General features: G+C 41.1%; 1 protein-coding gene across 5 annotated transcripts in view; it reads left to right on the forward strand.

The window, feature by feature from the left end:
- Positions 1-1,773: 1,773 nt before the first annotated feature.
- The window catches only part of LCORL (ligand dependent nuclear receptor corepressor like), a 165,576-nt gene continuing 151,491 nt past the window's right edge, over positions 1,774-15,858 (forward strand). For all 5 annotated transcript variants that reach the window (XM_043971847.1, XM_043971844.1, XM_043971845.1 and 2 more), the window contains exon 1: positions 1,774-1,921. In XM_043971847.1, coding sequence (XP_043827782.1) covers positions 1,774-1,921 — 148 coding nt within the window. The remainder of the gene's footprint in view (positions 1,922-15,858) is intronic.

The following is a 15,858-nucleotide window of genomic DNA, read 5'->3' on the forward strand; positions in this document are numbered from 1 at the left end:
TTGTTTCATCTGTCATGTCACTTGTCTCATAAAACATTTGAGAATTTCTACTAAAAGGTTGTTTTAAATTTCATTTCCAGGTATCTCCTTTTGAATTGCTAATGAATAATAAATCATTGTAGATAGAAGTGTGAATTATCTACAAAATAAACTGTCAGAAATGACAGTACAGTGTTCAGAATTCAAAGGTACACATGTATAAAGTGATTTCCTGACAATAACTGTGAGGCAAGCAGAGAAAGTAATATTATCCCCATTTTACAGATAAAGAAAATGAGGCTTACAGTTAGTTAATGTGCCTTGACAAAGACATTGCAAAGATAATATGTGAAACTACCAAGACTTGAACTCAAGGCTTGATTCCAAATCCAGTTGAAGCTCTACTACATGGGACAAGGAGTATTTTCCCCAAACTTGGAAATAAAACTTTTGGTCCTATCAGAAGAAAGATTTTACTCAGCACCATAACTAGCTACTTTTGCGGGAATGTAATTGTGGGCTCTGCCACCCTAAGAGCATGGCCCGCATGGAATAGGAGATATTTTCCGTGTTTTTGCTGTACCCTTCACCTTTTTTACACGACCGGGGTCAAGTGTCTCCCTTTGCCTAGGCTTTATTGAAGCTCTCGATATATTTACCTCTAAATTTTTGGTTACTTTGTTATTTTTCTAAAATTACTTAGCTTCAAAAAATGTAATTGAAGTGAATAACCCAAAGTTTCTTCCACAAATGCTTTGTACTGAGTTTCGATTCTATCTTTAATCTTTGAGAAGGCCACCTTGTTGGAATTATAAGCATTCCGCTACAGGCTTCCCTAACCTACTTTCTGTCAAAGGATTCCCACCCTCCAACCTCTTTTTGAAAAATGTACGTACGCTTTCTGACATAATCCAGGCTTACACCCAGCAACCAAAGTAAAAGTCTTTGGGTGTGTGTGAAGCGCCTATTTTAGTGACAGAATGGCCCGAGTCTCCCTCCCCAACGGGCGCTCTGCTCCCTGCAAAGTGAAGGGATGATAATGACCCAGTGACACCCGTCCCTTCAAAACAAAGCGTGGAAGGCAACGTCCCACTCGTCGTGCCGCCTCCGCGGGTGGCTCTGCTGCCCAAGCGGCGACTCAGTCCCTAATCTCGTACTAGGTCGGTTAACAAGCCTGCGGCTCCCCGGCGACGCCAAACCAGCGGAGCGGGGGAGGCAGAGGCCGCGGAGCCGTGAGGAGCTGCTCCCCGGCGATACCAAGGTGGCCCCAGAGGGTGCCCCCCGCCCCCGCCCCGTGCAGACTACAGGCTCCAGCATGCAGCGAGCCCGAGTGCGGAGCTGCTCCCTGTGCGCCAGGCGCACAGAAGACTGGGAAGTGAAGTCTCCGAGGGGTCGGAGGGGAAGAAGGCTTCGTAAATCCACTTCATTAGAACGCCGGTTCCTAGTAGGGGGAGCGGGGGCTCTCTTCAGCCCCAGGTTTGAGTCGAGAGCTCAGTTAACTCCAGGGGACTGGAGGGGGTGGGGTCTGGAGAGCAATTGCTTTCCTCCTCCCCTCTGTCCCCGCCTCCGGCTCTCCTCCCAGGGAGAATGGGGAGGGAAGGTAGTGACACGTGTCAATCAACCCTCCTCCTAACCTCCTCTTCCTCCTCCCCCTCGGCGGCTGGGGGGAGAAGGAGGAGGAGGAGGGAGCGGGAGAGAGTGGCGCGCGCTCCGGGGCTCGCGCCGAGGGCTCGCGCCCCCGCCTCGTGCCTGCGCCGCCCGTATGTAAATGAGGGCGCGTGACGCGGGACGCAGATGGACAAGGGAAGAGGGAGAATGGCCGCTGCTGCCGCCGCCGCCGCTGCCGCCGCCGCTCAGTGCCGGAGCCCTCGGTGCGCGGCGGAGAGGAGAGGATTCCGGCGGGAACTCGATTCTTGGCGCCACCGCCTCATGCACTGTGTAGGTAAGAGAGACACAGGCCGGTTTCCCCCGGTCTCCGCGCGGCGGCTGCCTCGAGGAGTTTCAGCTGAGGGGGTTTTGAGTTGATATCTCCCCCGTTTCGGGTCAGTTCAATGGGGGAGAGGGGAGGCGGCGGCTCCTGGTCTTCCTTTTGTCTGGGGGGCCCGGCTCGGCGGTCTCCGTCCGCAATCGTTGCCTTGCCACCTCGCTGTCTTCGGGGGACTGTTAGTTCGGAACTGCCCCCCCTTCCTCCACCACCCCCCCTTCACAAGTGAGGGGATCGCTCCCCCGGCGAAACTCCGCTTCTTGCTTCTGCTCCTCCTCCTCCTGTCAGCGCAGGGGAGCGGAGGAAGCGGCTCCCGGCCGTGCGGCCGAGAGGAAACTCCGGGCTTTGGGTCGGTGGCGAGGAGAGGAGGGTACGCGAGGGGGGCTCGCCGCCCGCCCGTGCCCTGGGCGGGGTGTGGAGGGGCGGCCGGGAGGACTCGGCTGAGTTCAAGGAAGAAGGGGGGGGAGGAAGCTCCTCGGGGCGCTTGCAGGGATGGGGCGCGGAAGGCAACGAATGTCAAGGAGAAGAAAGTGGGGGGGGGGGGCAGGACGGAGGCGAGAGCGCTGCCCTTCTCCCCGGGATCGGCGGCGCTGGGGCGGGCGGGGGGGCACTGGAGCTCCGTGCGGCGGGAGGAGGCGGCGGCGGGGCGGGTGGGGGGGTGTGTGTACCTCTTTAAGAAGGAGCCGCTCGTGCGCTGACGGTTGGGATTTGAAGTTCTTCCTCCCTCTTTGGAAGTCTGGACGGATGGGGAGGGGGGTGTTGCTATGACAACGGCACCCCCCCTTTCCCCTGCGGACGCCCCAACGGCTCTAGTCTCCTTTGGTGTCATGTGACGGTCTCCACATACTACTCTCCCCCCTCCCGGCTCCCCTAATTCATTCCCCTCCCCACCCCCAAAGCCCCACCTTTTCCTTCTCGTGCTCACCCTGTTTGTAGGGCTTGCACCCGGTTCCCTTCAAACTTTTGCGTATTGGGGGGCCCATTCCATGGGGCTGCTCCCTCCGGAGAGGGAGAGCCTTCCCACCTTGCTTTTGCCTCTTCTCTGCTGTAAGACGTGCGCTTGGAGTTCAGCAGGTTGGTTTCCTCGTCGAGGGAAAGAGAATGGATTATTTTGTAAGGGGGGGGGGAGGGAAGGTGGTGGCGGCGGCGGGGAGAGGGGGGTCAGGGGCTGGGCGGGGAAAGGTTGTATTGTCTAGTCGCTTGCTTTGCTTTGGACAATAATCCGAAGTATCATAGAAAAACAAGTCTCTTGCTTGTTTCCATCTGTTCTTGTGCCCTCTTGCTCACCCCATTTATTTGTTTAGAGCCTTTAGGAGAGAATACCTCATTTTCATGAGTGAAATGTGTATGCATTGTGCTACAGGATACCATTGATACAGGGAATCAGACTGGGGTAGATTTTTCTAATTAGCGACTTATAGGTAGCATTTGTATAATTTGATATTGCTGCATTTAGACGGTACGTTGAGTTATTGGGGTGTCCAAAGGATGAAAAGTTGCCAGATGATAGGGTTTGGTCAAGCGTCAGATTTGATCGTTTTTATATTTTAGTTATAAAATAAATGCTAATGGGATGATGGCAGAAAGTTTCTTCTGCTTCTTGAATACAGTATAGGTGTATTTCTATAATTGCTAATTGAAATTATTCATTCGGGAAAACCTATTTTCACTTTCAGCTAAAGACTGTTAAAATAGTTAATTCTGATTCTAACTGAAGCAGGTTCAGTTCTAATGGGGCTGCATTCGGTGCCACTGTACTTTTAGAACAAGGCATATTATAATACTTTTAACAAGGGAAAAAAGGAGGGAAGGATGTTTAGTTTTTCCATTCATCTCCTTTATTAAGTGCAGCGATGTGGGAAGATGTGTCCTCGTAGACTCTGAAATGCCACCAGATAGTGCCCCTTTTTCAAAGTTATCTGACTTTAAGAACGTTTAAAAACAAAACCGTTTATGATTGATCAGTGAAGTAAGTTCGGAGCAACTTTTTGCACTACATTACTGGGTGTGCAAATAGAATTAGAACTTGTTGAAAATATATGGCAGGCGTTGTGTTTTTTGATACTACCTTTTAGCAAGTGTAGGTGGGCACTGTGTGTGAACCTAAAGCCTTTTGGGGGAAAAGGGAGCCTGGAGTTGATAAGAACTAAATTTGAATTAGGCCTCAGATTTACCCTAGCTGTGTGACCTTGGACAAGTCACTTAACCTGTTTGCCTCAGTTTCCTCACCTGTAAAATGGGGGTGATAATAGCCTCTACTTCCCAGGGTTGTTGTGAAGATAAAATGAGATAATTGTAAAGCACTTAGCACTATGCCTGGCACATAGTAAGTAGTATATAAGTGTTGGCCATTATTATTTGAAAACTATTTCAAACACAGCCGTATTTTATAGAAGTTTTAACACCTAGTCAGGCCAGCCCATGCTTTGATACAGATATAGATACAGATATATAGATATATCTATCTATACATATATATGCTTTAAAATGTGATGTATACATTGTGTTATTAAACTATATTACATGACAATGCCCAAATCCATTAATGTATATTGGGACTGAATATAGCACAACATACTTCTATTAAGTTTTCTCTCACTGTAGTGATGTTTAAATTAATTATATTCTGAATTCATTTACCAAATGAAAGCCATCTACTTTTATCTTTCTCCTCACACCTCCCAGTTATTGAATAGTTTAGTACCTTGTTTCAAAGTGTTTAGCAAAAATTAACTCTTCTTGGACTTTGAAGATAATCCAAAAAGACTGTTTTGTAAAGAATTACAGAGATGCTGAACAACATTTCTGTCTTATACAGTGATTTCAAGTATTGCTGAGTTTCTGAATCCATCCTTAGCTTTAACTCACTGAAATAATTTGACTCATTCTTTTATAACTGTTATAATGTTCTCTAGTCAAAGAAGTGAATAGGGGAATAAGCTTATTTTATTATAGGTTTAATTTGGTGATCATAACATTTCATAATTATCTGAGACAATTTAGCAGTTTATCTTGGACTTGGAAAGGAAGGAAGGTTTTTTTTTTTTTAAACTTACAGAAGTTGTGATGGAATAGCTATTAGTTTACTATTAGGATTGTCGTTAATCTGTGCCACTTTTTTGGTTTCCCCTTTGCAATCTAAGGCCTTGTCTCCCTCTGTGGTACATTTTAACTCCAAGAACTAGGGAGATGATGTAATTCCATTTTTTCCCTCTGTATTTTGCCTCCACTGTTCGGTCACTTGTGTACATTCTTCTCTTCAACAAACACTTAATTGAATGTCAACTGTGTGTTCATTAGTGTACCAACTCTAAAAGGGGGAGGAGGGTTGAAGATACAGAAAAGCAAGACAGTTCCTTCTTCTTGAGGAACTCATTCTAGTTCTTTGTTTAAGCTCTGAAAACTAAAATTAGAAGATAGTCCAGTCTAAAGTAAATGCTAAATAACCCAAGATACTCTACTTCTCTTTTAAGTTTGTAAATGATAACCCTTTACATTTCATGAAAAAATAAGATTTCGAGTTGAAAAGGAACTTGAAGATCATCTAATCCAACCCAACCCCTTCATTCTACAGCTGTGCAAACTTAGATCCAGAGAGGAAAGTGACTTGCCCATAGTCACATAGATAACAAGAAACCGAACTGAGATTTGAACTTAGATCTTCTGATTCCACATCAAGTATTCTTTTAACTACACTGCTCTGTGTAACACTTCCCCCTCACCCCCTTTGGAAAGTGCTTTTACAGCCAGTATCTCATTTGGTCTTTACAGTAATCTTGTGATTAGTCAGCATAGATAGTGTATAGGAGGAGACTGAGACCCTCAAAAGTTGTGGCTTGCACAAGGCATATATAACAATCAACTTGTGGGAATGGGACTAGAAACTAGGTCTCTGTCTCCAGCTAACTTTGAACAGCAAATGGATAATAGAAAATGAATAATCATAATTTGGTAAGTCCCCAGCTTAGTTTTAGCTCATAGTTTCATTTTCTTCTCCCGTTTTTCCTTTTTTGATAGGTACAAATGGGCATCAAAGTGACTGACTCATTTGAGCTTTTTACTTTTTTGGTTTTCCTTGACTACTCTGGAGGTAAAAATAAAGTTAAAAAAAAAAGTTCCCAAGAAGAAGAGGATGAAACAAGGGATCAAATTATCTGTCTTAGATAACTGAGTGGACTATTTCATAGGATGGTAGAATTTTAGAGTTGGACCATAGAGATCATCTTAGTTCAACCTGTCATTTTGTTCACAAGCAAACCTGGTTACATTTGATATCTCCCTGCCATATAGTACTACAAAGATAAGTAGTTAGATCCACTAAAAAAATCAGTACCAGATAGGAGCCACTCTAAATTTCCTGTAGTTAATCTTTCTCTGTGTTTTCTTATCATTCCAGCCTACCCTTCCCATGAGCTTTTTCACTTCCCCAGAGCTGTTTACTACTGCCACTGTTTGTAAAGTGACCATTCGTCTGACCTGACAGCACTATGAGTTTATCAGGGCAGAGGTATGAGAATGAGTTGAGTATTCTCTTCTTCTGATGTCCCTTAGGGCAGTTATAGTTTAAACTCATATCCAGATTACTTTAGAATTGTACTCAAACACCTAGATTGTACTAACCAACTCCTGTCTTTCAACCAATCCTCTTACAATTTCTATCTAGAGTCAATTAAGTACAAGTATTAATGCTTGCTATGTGCTAGGAATACACATACAGGAAAAAACTAGTTCCTGCCTTTCTGGAGCTTATATTCTATTAGGAGGAAACAGCATTTACAAAGATAAGTAAATGCAAACCACATAGAAAAAAATTTCAGAGTGGAGAAGGATTCTTGTAGGAGGTGGACTTTGAGCTGAGCCATCAAGGGATCTAGAAATTCCAAGAGGCAGAGGACAAATAGTACAAAGTCAGTCCACAAAGGAAGGTTGGATCCAGATGGTAAAGTGCTTTTAAATGCCAAACAGGAGTTTGTATTGTGTCCGAGAGGCAGTAGGAAGTCACTGAAACTTATTGAACAGGGGAAATAATGTGGACAGATTTGTGCATTTGCATGTTACTTTGTCAGCCTTGTGGAGGATGGGTTGAATGTAAAGAAGGTAAAGCCTAGAAGCATGGAGACCATTTAGGAGGCCATTTCAGTAATCCAGGCAAGAGATGAGACCCTGAACTAGTTATGATCACGTGAGTGGAGAAAAGGGAGTGGATGTGAGAGATGTTGTTGGGGGGAGAACAGATAAGACTTTGCTTCTTATGGGATGGGGGGGGGGTGAGGCGATTGGAATACCCTAGAAGATTAACTGTAACGTTACAAACCATTGAATCACTGAAAAGATGGATGTCCTCCACCAAAATAGGGATATTCGGAAAAGGAATGCATTTAAGAAGAAAGTCTGATATCTGTTTTAGACATGTTGAGTTTGGGGTGCCAAGTTTGGGGTGCCTTTGAGACTACATGACAAAACGCAGATGCAAGATTGAGGGGTAGATATGTACGTCCTGGACTCATGTAGAGAGATGATTTTGAATCCATAGTAGTTAATGAAATCATTGAGAGTGAATGTAAAGGGGAAAGAAAAGAGGACCCAGGACAAGGGCCATGCTTATAGCAACTGGAGCGCAAATTAGGAACTTGTAAGAGACCGTAAAGGGTAAGTTAGAAGGCGAGAAAGAGAACTAGAAGAAACTAATGTCATGAGTCTCTTGGGAGGAAAGTTTCCAGAAAAGGGAGGGGCTTTTGTTGAGGTGGTCAACTTTGACAAATGCAAAAGGGTCAAGAAAGATGAAAGACTGAGAAAAGGCCATTGACTTTTGCAAATAAGAGTGTCATTGATCTTACCAAATAGTTTCAGTTGACTAGTGATACTGGAACATGGGGTTGAGGATGTGGAGGCAGGGAATCTTTTCCCAGGAATCTGGCTATGAAAAGCAGGAGACAGGACAAAAGCTTAGAGGTATGGTAGGAATTGCTCTGTCATCCAACCTCTCTCATAACAAGATTAGGAATTTGTAGGGGTGGGGTAGTATCCAAGTTTTCTTTGTTCAGAAGTTGACTCCGATAAAAATTGGCTCTTTTCTAATTCTTGAATTCAAGCCCTGGCAGTATTGTACCCATATCACAGATAGGTGTGACGATTGGTAAACTGAGGCATCATGGATATCCTAATTTAGGTAACTTGAAATCCATAATTACATTAGGAGAAGTGTTTTGGTGGTTTAGGCAGAACCAATTTGTCTTTTTTTCTGTGCCTCAGTACTTATATATCACTTTTTTAAAGGGAGGGGAGGAGGGAATAATACTGAGGAATTTTTGCATGCAAATTTTGAGATACTGTATTCTGGATCATTTTATACAGTAGAAGATCAAAAATCTGCCATCCTTGGGACCAAGCAGTGTGCGAATTTTGTATTTTTGCAGATGTTAGATATGGGCTACAGACTGGTCTGAACATATCATAGCCTGATTTCTGCGTGGTGCCGTCCCCTCCTTGCCCACGCTACTTTCCTTGGCTGGCCGCACGTGCGCACCCCGCCCTGATTGGCTGTGCACGAGATTAGCGGCTGTTCCTGTGCCCCCCTACGTTCCTCTGACTTGTCTGACTTCCAGCCCTGGCCTTCGCTTCTTCCACCACAGTGCAATCCTGGGAGGAACAGCAAAGGTATGTGGATTTTGGATATGTAACTTTTCGATCTTCTACTGTAGTGATTCCCACCTAATTGCAACATCCTAGCATGGTTGTGGTTTTTGTTTTTTTTGTATTTTTGAATAGTGTTCCTTTTTAGTGCTCTGAGGCATAAATTTATGTGCCATTGGTTTGGGGTATAGTGCAGACAACATCATTTCAGTTCCCTGGTAGATCATTTAATTTTTTTCCCTCTGTTCTATGGCTGTATCTATATTCATCACAACAAATTTTGAAGTCCCAAGAAAGTGACAAAGTGTAAACAGTCAATATGAGCACTATCGCTAGAAAAACAAGAGTGATGGGTTAATTGGACCAGATTTTGTATTTGGATGGCAAATAATACTTTTTGAAAATGAGGACTGAGATATTTTTAGTTGTGAATTTTGCATCATCTGAGATACTTAGAGATTGGTTTTACAATCCCCACCTTCCCAGTTCCCCACTCACCCATCCACCCTCAACCTCTCATCCCTACTAAAAACAAACACAAACATGGTTGGGAATCATTCAGTTCCAGTTTCCTCTCTTAAGCCCACTTGGAACTTTACTCACTTAAATTTCTTGCTATCCTCTTCTCCTTCCATTCATTTTCTTGATAAATTAACAATTCTTCCTCTATAGTACCTCTTAGATTTGGTTGTTATTCACTTCTATGGAAGCTTTTGTCCAGATTCTGATAGTCTCACATATAGCTTACTGAAATGTCTTGCTGATTTCCCAGCTTTCTGTTTATTTTAAATCCTACATAGTTATTAATAGTTTTATTGCATAGCTTAAAACTCTTAAGTTATCTCCCTTGTGCCTTTTTATATCAAGTGAAAACTTCTAGCATTGTCTTTGGTTCATTCTTTTGGTAGCCTTACCCTACAAGACTGCACTTATTCTTTCTCCAGCTTTCTTCCTTTATGTGTTAGCTCAAGATGTATGGCAGTGGTTCATATACATTTTTCTGCTTCTGTATAAGCCTTCCTAAATTAATGAAGCAGTTTTGCCAGTTCCCTCTTCTCACTAACCATTTCTACCCTTTAAAACTCAACTAAGATTTAATTTTTCCCTTTAAGTATTTATACAATTATATAATATACCACATATAATTTACCATACCATTAATTTATTATAATTAGCTCTGCCCTTGGTATGTGTGTATACATTTGTGCATTCTGTGTATGTATTTCAAAAGATCTGTGATCTCACTGACTTGAGCACCCCCTCTAATGATTAGATTACAAGATGTTCATTTCTATCCATGCTTTGCTACTCTTAACCATGTCCTCCCATAAATCCTTTTCGGGGATGCTACCCAACATGGTTAGGGATTTTCTTTCATTATCTTGATTAGATGAAGATGAATGAAGTGTATAAGTTATCACCCATTTTTCTGTTTTGCTCTATGACTAGCTTCTTTTTTCCCCTTAGTCTTGAATATTTCTTCAACACTCTTTACATTATAATTTTTCATTTGTAATACATTTCAGCCTTCTCATACCTATCATGCATTCTCCATTGCCCTTTGGCTGAGCCTCAACTTTTTTTCTTCAGTGATTATAGTTACAGTTCACAGCTATACAACATCCTTGCAATTGTATTGGTTTTTAAAAGTTTGTTTCGGAGAAGGTTGGAGCAATTTAAAAATAACTGCTATTTCCAGAAGTCAGTCACTCCTGCTCTCTCCACTTTAATTCTGAGCCCAACTCATTTTCCATTTGCATTGCCTGTTCAAGATAATATGTAATGACGGATAGACTTTCTGAGTTGTCCATCCAAGGTAGTCTAGGTTATTCATCATTCATTAATTGTTTTTGTGTATGGATAGTTATGAACTCTTGTAAGTGTTTACAGATCTCATTTAGGTATTGAAATGTTCTTGGGCTTGATGCAATCAACATAATGTCTTCTGTAAGCAGGAGCATCTGGTGGAATGCCTTAGGACTTTGTTTTAGACATCCTCCATGACTCTGGCAAGCATATGTATATTTCTTTTATGTCTCATGTTATATTAATCAGAAGGGCTATCAAAAAAGGTTACATTTTACATGGAATCTTATATGATCATCATTCCACATATATGGAACATGTCTTGTTGGAGAAGAATCTTAAAAGGAACATTTTCCTCCAATTCAGGTACTTTTTTTTTTTAAATAACCAGCAATCACTAAACATAGTGGGATCTTATGTTCTCTTTGTTTCAGTCAGTTCTTTGACCGTAAAAATGTGGTCAGCTATAAAGTAGCTTTTGTAAAAGTCCCTTCTCCAACCTTTGTCAAGTATGCATTTATATATTTGCATTATATATATTTATATTTATATGCATATATCAGTGTGTAGATTTTTCTTGAATCTTTTAGAGTTGGAAGTATTTGAGTTGGTAGTTATTGCTGGTAATAAAGACCTAAAGATATTTGCTATGCTTTCTTCTTCCTTTTTGAGGATTAATTCCTTAACAGTTTCTCAATGCCCTTCTCTAAAATAATGTCACTTTCAGACCCCCCCATGTATACACTATTTTGTATACATGATATAGTCCAGCTGCTTTTTCCATCCTTTTTAGAGCTATTTTGACCAATATTAGATATAAAGCTACACACTTTACCATCTTTGATAATGAAAACTGTTTGTTATAATAATCTTTTATTTAAAATCTTTTAAATCTTACTCTTTTTTGTCTGTTCTTCCCTTTCAAGTTTCATCCTTAAATGTCCTTGGAATGAATGCTTAGTTGAGTAATTTTATATAGCTTTTATATAGTGAAATTATATATGATGTGTGTTTGTATGTTTACACACTCTTAGCTAATTTAAAAATAACCACCAAGGATTTCTTTTGTTACCAAGTATTCAGGATAGGCCCCCCCAAAAGGAGCTTTTATAAAATATTTTCTGAAAATGCTACATGGATATATTGTTTCAAGTACACTTGATTTAGAGTTTGCACATCCTTGTGCTCTAATAACTTTACAACGTTTTAATATTTTAAAATTATGGTTTTAAATCACTCGGGTAACTTCAGAAGGTTATAGCTGCCCTATTTTCAGCCTCATATTGGGTTTGGTTATGGGCTCTATCCAGAGTCTTTAAGTTGTTCTCCATCTACTGGTTAGTTTTTAAAGCTCATTCCTTGTCTCCTTCCAAGTTGCTTGTCTCCATTGAATCTTCCTTTTCTCCTTTCCCATATCATATCATACAGAGATTACCAGTAGGAAAAAGAACTGGCTACCTGTTTCTTCTCTTCTGTAGTTCACTAGATTTCATAGTTTGTGTTTACTATGTGCAAGGTACTGTATTTGATGGAGAAATAAGAAAAAATCCTGTCCTTAAGGAGTTTAATTTCTTTTGGGGCAAAATGAAAAATAACTAATTACAGTACCAGGCATAAATTGGGGGGGGGGATGGTGTTAAAAAGAGATCATATTTGGTAATAAAAATGTCTTTTCATGGAGGAAACCAAAAGGAGGAGCAGTCCTGTAATAGCATTTGTTTTCTCAAGGCTGAGGGGGTGGTAGAGTGTGTGTGTGTGTGTGTGTGTGTGTGTGTGTGTGTGTTTGGAGGGGCAATGAGGGTTAAGTGACTTGCCCAGGGTCACACAGCTTAACTAGTAAATGTCAAGTGTCCGAGGCCAGATTTGAACCCAGGTCTTCCTGAATCCAGGGCTGGCGCCCTATCCACTGCACCACCCAGCTGCCCCTTGAAGGGGCAGTATTACTTAGGGGTTAGCAGTGCTGTAGTTGGCCTAAAGTTGAGAAGGTCTGGGTAAGGAAGATACACACTGGCTATGTGACTCTAAGCAAGTCATCAAGGCAAATTACAGAATACTTGCTGATCTGCATGGGCAGAATGAGTTCTTTCACGAGGTGCAACTAACATAGATTAAATCACTGGTTGGGGCGGGGGAGTAATTCAGAACTGCTGTTGCTATGGTCTTCTACCCCCAATTTTGAAGAGGAATGAGAATAGAGAAAATCCAATTGCAGCCTTGATCTCTTTTTTCTGGACATGAATATAGGTGTATACAAATAAATATGTTCTTAACAATTTTATAGGTATTACTTTGGGTTTGATTGTACTTCATCTGTATGCTAATACTTGAGCTTTGTTGCTCTGCCTTCCCTATATTAACTGTAGTTAATGATTTGTGAACTAACATTTAAGTGCATTAAGAAAACTGGCTTTTTAAAAGACTCATTAGTGATATTTTTGTGATTATAATTACTACTTGAACTTTGCTTTCCCTCCCCACAGGTGAATTACATAATTCAGTAGACTCTGTGTATATATGTGTAAGTAGATAGATGTATCTCTATATCCAAGTACAGAGGCAGCTAGGTGGTACAGTAGATAGAGAGCACCAGCCCTGGAGTCAGGAAGGCTTGAGTTCAAATCCAGGCTTAGACACTAGCTGTGTGACCCTAGGCAAGTCACTTAACCCCAGTTGCCTCAAAACAACGACAAAACAGTACACATATACGTGTGTGTCTGTGTATGTGTGTAACAGATAGGTAACCAGAAGTGACAGACCCTTCTAACCCCACTTACCAAGGCAGAATGAGTGAAGTCTTCACTGTCATCCCCTCTTCCATGACAGAAAATATTGAATCTTAGAGCCAGAAGGGACATATACTCTGAGAAAATACAAAGAATCCATGTGGTGTTTGAGGAACTTATTGAGGTATTTTTTTCCAAAACAACACTTGACTTGAGCTTATTTGTTCTTCAGCAGGCTATAAGAATAGTGCAATAATCTGAAGAAGATAAAGTTTACAAACTCCTCCTTAGGTCTTCATTTGTCTTAATTAGTTTGAACTGATATAAATTTCCAGGCATGCTTAGTCAAATCTATTACCTCTTTATAGCATTTGACAGTGTGGATTTCTGAAACTCTTTTTCTTAGCTTCTGAGGAGTAATATTGCTGGTTCTCATCATTCCTCTAACGGTTCATTCTGTATCTTTCCTGGCCCTACCCCCAAAGTAATCCTCAAAAGTTCTATTTTTAGAAAAGATCTTTTATGTCAACATAGTGACCGTTGGTTATGGTATCATTTGCTGTCACCTCTCTGTATGACATCCAGTTCTAAATCTCTAGCTTTGACCTCTCTCCTCAGCTCCAGACCCACATTTCCACCTGTCTGTCTTGCCAGAACCTTTAAACTCAAAATGTCATCTCTTTCCAACTTGTCATCTTCTCTTTTCCAAAATCTCTTCTGTTTACTGCCAAATGTCTTGTAAAAAGGCACTTCTTCCTAGTGTTACACTGCCTCAAAACTTTAGTTTAACCTTTCATTCATCCTTTTCCCTTCCTTGCCTCTTATGATTCTTTTCTACCTTTTATAGTCCATCTTCTGTTCTTTTCTCTCTATCATAGTTCTTGCCCTCAGCTGAACTATCTTTACTTGACTATGTTTTACCACATTGCTTCTTACTGTTTGTGTAACACATTTGAAAGCCTTTGATAGTCTCTTTTCTCTGACCTTTTTGTTGTTCACTACTGCCTTTGATAGTAACCTACACTCTGACAAAATGGGCCACATCATAATTCTTGATATCTATCCTTTATTTTCTTGCCTCCATATCTTCATTTATGCTCTCTCTTCTAGCTGAATTCTTTCTTCTCTTGGCCTTTGTCCTTCCCCACTACCCCATTTTTAGCTCTGTAATCCTGCTCATAATTCAAGGAATTTCTTATCTTATTGCCTTCTCTTTTTATCCTTGTCTAGAATTCATTTAACATTAAATACCTTACAGTGTGTAAAGTGTAATCCTAGGTGCTGGAGACTTATGGTACTTTATTAGATTATTTCATTTTGTTTTGTTTTGTTTTTTATTTTTGTTTTGGTGAGGCAATCAGGGTTAAGTGACTTGCCCAGCATCACACAGCTATTAAGTGTCAAATATCTGAGGCCAGATTTGAACTCAGGTCCTCCTGAATCCAGGGCTGGTGCTCTGTCCACTGTGCCACCTAGCTCCCCATTTCATTTTGTTTTTATGGCAAACCCTATGATACAAATAATTTATCCCCATTTTACATAGGAAAAAACGAAGCCCAATTTGATTAAGAACTTAGCTAAGATGATGTAGCTACAAATCTTTTTACCACATTACATTTCTACTCTGTTATCATAGCACTTTATTGGCATTTCCTTATAACAGTTATTTCCCTTTTTTGCCATAGATTTAGAGGTGCTTTCTTTATTCTAGGCACTGTGATAAGTGCTGGCAATACAAATACTAGAAAAAAAAGACAGTTCCTTTCCTCAAGAAGCTTTCATTTTAATGGAAAAGACAGTACATTAAAAGGATACTGAAAATATGAGCTGAGGAGAGAGGGGAGATGATGGAGATCGTTGGAGTAGTGTTCTGCCTGGTGGGAAATGAAGAAATGGATGACCAGGGTGGGCGGAATGGAACTCTCCTTAATTAGAGGGTCTGGGAGGAGCCATCCAGTCAAGCAGGGGCCCAAGAGTCCATGGGGTCCTTCTCTAGGTATGAGTTCCAGGACTAAAATGATCTTTCAGGATGAAGAGGTTGCTGGGGAATGATGGAGAAATCAGGAGGAATGTGGCCTGGTGGGAAATAAGAAAACTTGAGAATCATAGAATGATTTGGTCATCCTTTTCACACAAGTAACAGAAGACAGCTGAGACATAAATCCAGGTCCTCTGATTCTAAGTGCCCTCCCCTATTACTTGAATACATTTCATATTTTCCTTAAGATGAAATTATAAACTTCATAGTCAGAGACTATGTTGTTTTGTGTGTACTAGCATCTAGCACAGTACCTCACACATAATAAGTATTCGTTTAACATTTAGTTGGTGTATGTTTGAACATCAACCCTTTCTATATCACCATTTTCATTAATATGTATTGCCAAAAGTTGATTTTTTTTTTATCATTTTATTTAACTTCTCTGTGAATCAGATCTGGGCACATAGTATTTTATTTTTCCTTTGAGGGAATTTAACTAGTAAAAAACAGTTAAAGGTTCTAGTTCATTAGACCAGGTGACTAATAATGAGTCAGTATTTTACTTAGCTTGTCAACAGGTAGGTGGTAGAATATGGTAGTATTAACAATAAAGAGTAACCGTGAAGAAGAAAAACTTTTCTCGAAAATTTTTTCCTTACATTATTGGTTGACTAGAGCAAAGCTTTTGAAACTGTGGGTCTCGACCCTTGAATGTGGAGGTGGCAGAAAATTTGGCAACAGTAAAAAGGGTA

Source organism: Dromiciops gliroides, chromosome 6 (genome assembly GCF_019393635.1).
Source record: "Dromiciops gliroides isolate mDroGli1 chromosome 6, mDroGli1.pri, whole genome shotgun sequence".
NCBI lineage: Eukaryota > Metazoa > Chordata > Mammalia > Microbiotheria > Microbiotheriidae > Dromiciops > Dromiciops gliroides.